Here is a 6,000-nt window from a genome sequence, read left to right as displayed (position 1 = left end):
TAATAGTGGACATCGCAGTCCTAGCAGTCAGGCGCAGGCTGATACACTGGGGAAGGCTGATACTAGTAATATTATAAAGTCACAGACATAACTAAGAATACACAAAAGCAGCCACTTTAGTGAGAATCGGTCCCAGTAAACGATACTGAGGTTTCCCAGAATGTGACATACTAAAAAAGGATTTAATGCTGCCAGAGAACAGCTCATCTCAGGACCACTGTAATATTTATTATAAGGATATAGGACAGGCCTGGCCAACTTGCGACTCTCCAGCTGGCGCGAAACTACAAATCCCAGCATGCTTCATAAGCTGATCGGCGGGAAGGCATGCTGTAGTTACACAACACCCTGGGGAGCTGGAGGGTGACCAGGGCAGATGATATTAAACAGCTTTATCACACAAGGATCAGCATTGATGATCAGGCAGATGTCTGCTACGCCTATAGGTTCTGAACAGTGACACTTATTCACTACTGCCGGGGCCTAACAGGTCTCAGCTGCCTTAATTGTAAGTGCAGGAGCCCGATGATGCTACACTAGAAGATATACTGCAAAGACCAAACAGATCATTGGCACTCAGGCCCAAATGTATTAGGCCTTAAAAAGTGATGACATGGAGACAGATAAAGAGTGATAAGTACCAGCCAGCCAATCAGCTCCCGTCATGTAACAGGCTGTGTTTGAAAAAGGACAGAAGCTGATTGGCTGTTATCCATCTCCACTTCATCACTTTTTAAGGCTTAATACATTTGGGCCTATGTGCTCACAGATAAAGTTCAGCTACGGCCCAGGGATAAGCAAGGCGTTGCACTATACATCCCAGCATGACCTGGTTGCAGGAGTAACGCACCCTGCCCGGCTCTGCTCAGCCTCGTTGGGAGAAAGGGCGTAATTCACAGTAGTTACCTGTGGAAGTCACATACAGCACCATGCAGGGGTTCTGTGTCATCTCATTAGTGAATACTGTACAAATGCAACAAATTACTAAATAAAAGGAGAAAATTCTGGCTTTAATGAGGATAAACGTATTTATAAGAACTAAATTTACAGTGTATGACATCCTTATGGTGAGACATTACACAAACAGATGAGATATCAAAACACGTGAAAAATAGGAAATATACAGAGAATTGTATTTATTTTTTTATTACGATTAAATATATTATTCCAAGAGATTTTCTTTCTTTAAATTGCACTTGTACTGTGTTACTGATCGGCTTGAAGGCAGTACGACCGGAAAGTCACAGAAGCAGTTATTGTCATCTCCAGAGAACATCAGTAACATTGGGAAGAATGAGAATTAACGCAGACACACCAGTAACCGGCCGTCGCTTGTGAAAAAAGTGCTTTACCTCTTACTATGTCATTTACATACAGTATTCTGTGGTCTTCTGGTCATCACGAAAGACACTTCTCTGTACAAAACTAACGTTACCTGTCACGGGAAATACATCCAACAGCTAGTCTCAATTACCTGTACATAACTCGTATTTTCCACAACGCATCCAGATCAGTCATAAATAGGACCATTTACACCAACGTCAAATAATCTAAAAAATCTGTGTATTTTATTAGACATCACCGTATTCTTATTTAAAGTTGGTCTGGAGGTGGAAACTGACCCAGCAGACCACAAATCGATACTAACTTCGTGTCTTTCTAAGACATATCTATAGATTCATCACACAATAAGCCAGTTACGTCTGTGGTCAAAAATAGTAGTGCTTAATATTAATTAAAATTTATATGATCATTTTAATAAATGCCAATCAATGTGTTCCAAATGCCATTGTGCATCCTGTAGCCATATAGCCCTCCAAAGAACCCCACAGGCATTACCTGCCAGTTTACTTACCGGGTTAGCTAGCTATGCATTAAAGTGTTCACTAAAAAAAAAAAAAAAAAAGACTCCCCTGCCTTAAACGAGCCAGTTCTGTAATACATAGCATCTTCTGTTTGCATTACTTTTTGGTGTGCACTTGAAATTCAAAAAGTGATTAGGCCTAAATTAGCTTTTGCGTGTAATTACAGTTAACGTCCAGCCTTCATTGATAACATAGTAACACTGAATATATAATCTTTTCGGGCATGTAAGGTAACCTCCCTGGAATATGTATTCACAAACCCATGCAGCAAACATTCCCTACAATTGAAAAAAAAAAAAAAGTACAGAAAATAACCTCTACTTCTAGTTCACCCCATAAATGGCAGATGGCTATCAGACACACTACACTGCAATCTCTGCAGGGGATCATTATAGAAATATATAAATAGAAGTTCAGTTGTTACAAGCATGAACACATTTGGTGCCAGCAGTGGGAAAAACAATGAACATTATCTGAGAAAGTTCATGTTCTCTAACAGAAAAAAGGGTTATTTTCAGGCATATAGGATAACGTAATTTAACAGGAGATCAGACCTTTACATATAAAAATGCCATAAGGGAGTACAAAGTAGACTCTTAACAGAAAATAATGTAAGGTTAACCAGAACAATTAAATAAATCTATTACATTAGTGCAACATGAATCAGGCAAGGTATGGTTCATGGTTCAGATTGCCTACTAAATTCAGAATTCAGTCACAAGGGGCAATGGATTAGAATATCTGGCCGCATAACAGCATTTACCGTGACATGTCTGATGCTGGACACCAAACGCATATATCTGGCTAAAAAGATGGCCCAGGATAGGATAAGAGTCATGTGATCTTACACAGGGGCGACCTTATTGGTCACAGGTACATTCCACTACTCATCAGTGTCCCTTTAAACGCATCAGGAATAATTAGCTGCCTTGATCTCTTTGCAGTGAGGACGATGGGTTATTGTTGTGAGCCGTAATACCAGATTATTGCAACCGGCACAATTATATACCAGGGAGTATTTATGGAGACTGCGCTGACGGCTGACTGCAAAAAAAAAAAGCAACTGTGAGACATTAGATGTCATTGTCTGACTTGAGGTAATGGTGCTTAAATGGTTGCCGCTGGTTACAGCAACATTGTGTACTTCCCTCTGCACCAGTTTTCACCAATCACAAAGGGAGGGGTTTACAAAACAATCTTCATAGGGGTATGTTCTCCATTATGCCAAGATGAAACGGCAGAGAAGTGTTAAAATGAACATACAGTTCTGAATTAAACCCTTTTTAATATTTACATGTTTCAGCGTACAATGGATTGTTTCATTTGTGCAACTAAGACTGATCAGAATAGATAATTTTTACCCCAAACCCTCGTGTACATCAAGGCATATTTCATAGAACCAATAGCACATATATGACATATCCTATAGCAACCTGACAGTTGCTCACTACACGGCCCTCTGCTAATACTCTTAATAAAGGTACCAGCACATCCGTGTTTTATACTTTGCTACGGGAAAGGGGGGTGGGGGGGGAGAGAATATCAGCCAAGAGCACTTCAGAGCGACGCGGAATGCTCCGTGCATCAAACAGGATAGCATTTACAGTAGGGAAGTTGTACTCTGCGCTGTCAGATAACTTACATTAGTAAAGAGCTCAAATCTAAATGCAGTAAGCGCCACGTTACGCAGACCTCCGATTCTCAGCCATTTTCCCCACGACACACCAAGCCCATTTTGTCTCTCAGATAGTTTACTCATTGTAAAGTCTGTGGAGCCTTCAAGACAGAAACAGGACTTCGGAGGAGAACTTAAACAAGGAGCTCCAGTCGCCAACGCATAAAGGGACTGGAATTATGCAGTTGTGATGGCTGATGGGCCTATGAAAAGACAGAAATCATACTGCGCGACAGACACACGCTACACTTCCATGCACGTACTCCTCCTCCGTAGGGAATGAATTGTCCAATACACACAGGGGGGGAAATAGAATAGTTAAAAAAACCCAGACAGGCGTAAAACAAAAACGTTTTGAGTACAGGCAAATCTGGACACTTTACCCCTTCAATGCGGGCGCTTTGTAACACCGAAAGGGTTAAATGGCAGCCGGCCGAACACGTGAAGCATTAATCACCATCGGCCACCGTACGAGAGTAAGATGACAACGCACTGGGAGACAACACTGGCTGGAACGTGATCTACTCCCTGCCCTATCCCTCCCGCTGACCCCCGCCCCCTTTATCTAGTATAGTACACTCTGTAGTATACGGATTTCGACCTCCACAAAGAGTAAGAGTTGTCAAATTTCAGCAGGTAGACTCCCCGGCCCGGGTACTGGTGGCTGCCGGCATACACCTCTTCATGGCAATCCCGTCTGTACACCGGCACAATCTCGTCCAGGTGAGGCTTGTTGGTGTTCTTTTTGGCTTTCTCTTCGTTGTTTGGGTTCTCTGTACCTAGCATTGGTGGGGAAATTTTTTTTTTTTGAGAAATTAGTAAAAAAAATATATATATTTTTTTCTTCTTCTATTATATGAATAATTCATAAAGATCCCCCATTAATATCCAATGACACCGTAATTTGGATTCAGGAATTATTGAAACATAGGTCTCCCACCACCCTAGACACACATTGTTTCACAAAGGGTACTTATGTTGGTGTAACATCTCTAGGTAGAGGAAGGTTCTCATATAGCGGTTTAACCACTTAACTGACAATTTCCCCCCCCCAAAAAAAAACTCGGCAGAATGTTTTTGTTTTTTTAAAAAGTTTAGAATGCACATTTATATAGGACCCCATTGTACAATTACCTCCCACCCCCATCAGAAACAGCCCGCCATAAGATTCCCAGCATTATCAACCCCCACCATACCAGTAGTAATAGAACCCCCACTATTTAAAACCTCCCCCCCAGCCATGTGTAGTCAAAAAGAAAAAATAGGATTTTGGTTACCTAACGGTAAATCCTTTTCTCGTAGCCCGTAGAGGATGCTGGGGTCCACATTAGTACTATGGGGTATAGACGGGTCCACCATGAGCCATTGGCACTTTAAGAGTTTGAGTGTGTGGGCTGGCTCCTCCCTCTATGCCCCTCCTACCAGACTCAGTTTAGAAAATGTGCCCGAGGAGATGGACATCTTCGAGAAAAGGATTTTACACAGACAGTGGCGAGATTCATACCAGCTCACACATACAAGGCACATCAGGCTAACTAGCTTGAAAAACTCAGCAATTGCTGAAACATTACTTCCCAAGTAACAATGCAGTACATAACTAAACAAAGTTGTACTGAACCAGATAACGATCGCAGGAAAACGAAGCGCTGGGCGGGCGCCCAGCATCTTCTACGGACTACGAGAAAAGGATTTACCGGTAGGTAACCAAAATCCTATTTTCTCTTACGTCCTAGAGGATGCTGGGGTCCACATTAGTACCATGGGGATGTACCAAAGCTCCCAGAACGGGAGGGAGAGGGCGGAGGCTCCTGCAGAACTGATTGACTGAACTTCAGATCATCAGAGGCCAAAGTGTCGAACTTGTAGAACTTAGCAAACGTGTTCGACCCAGACTAAGTTGCCGCAGGGCAAAGTTGTAATGCTGAGACACCCCAGGCAGCCGCCCACGAAGACCCCACCTTACGAGTAGAGTGGGCCTTAACAGATTTATGCAAACCCGCCGTAGAATATGGATGCTGGATAGTGAACCTAATCCAGCGAGATATAGTCTGTTTTGAAGCAGGACACCCAATTTTCTTGGGATCATTCAGGACAAACAAAAAGTCCAATTTCCTGTGACGAGCAGTCCTCTTCACATAGATTTTCAAAGCCCTCACAACATCCAAGGACTTTGACGAAATTGAGGAGTCAGTAGCCACTGGCACCACAATAGGTTGGTTGATATGAAATGCCGACACAACCTTTGGAAGAAACTGCTGACGTGTCCGGAGCTCTGCTCTAGCTTCGTGGAAGATCAAGTAAGGGCTTTTACAGGACAAAGCCCCCAATTCAGACACACGTCTAGCAGAAGCTAAGGCCAACAACGTGACAGCCTTCCATGTAAGAAATTTGACCTCAATCTCCTGCAGAGGCTGAAATCAGTCCGACTGGAGAAACTGCAACACCACGTTAAGGTCCCAA

The 6,000-nt window shown here is 42.7% G+C and overlaps 1 protein-coding gene across 2 annotated transcripts in view; it reads right to left on the bottom strand.

The window, feature by feature from the left end:
• Window positions 1–989: 989 nt before the first annotated feature.
• The window catches only part of ACBD3 (acyl-CoA binding domain containing 3), a 62,009-nt gene continuing 56,998 nt past the window's right edge, over window positions 990–6,000 (bottom strand). For both annotated transcript variants that reach the window (XM_063918965.1, XM_063918966.1), the window contains exon 8: window positions 990–4,319. In XM_063918965.1, coding sequence (XP_063775035.1) covers window positions 4,102–4,319 — 218 coding nt within the window. In that variant the 3' untranslated portion in view covers window positions 990–4,101. The remainder of the gene's footprint in view (window positions 4,320–6,000) is intronic.

Source organism: Pseudophryne corroboree, chromosome 4, assembly GCF_028390025.1.
Source record: "Pseudophryne corroboree isolate aPseCor3 chromosome 4, aPseCor3.hap2, whole genome shotgun sequence".
Taxonomy (NCBI): domain Eukaryota; kingdom Metazoa; phylum Chordata; class Amphibia; order Anura; family Myobatrachidae; genus Pseudophryne; species Pseudophryne corroboree.
The sequence above is the reverse complement of the archived record's forward strand: the minus strand, read 5'-3'. Positions and strand labels throughout refer to the sequence as shown.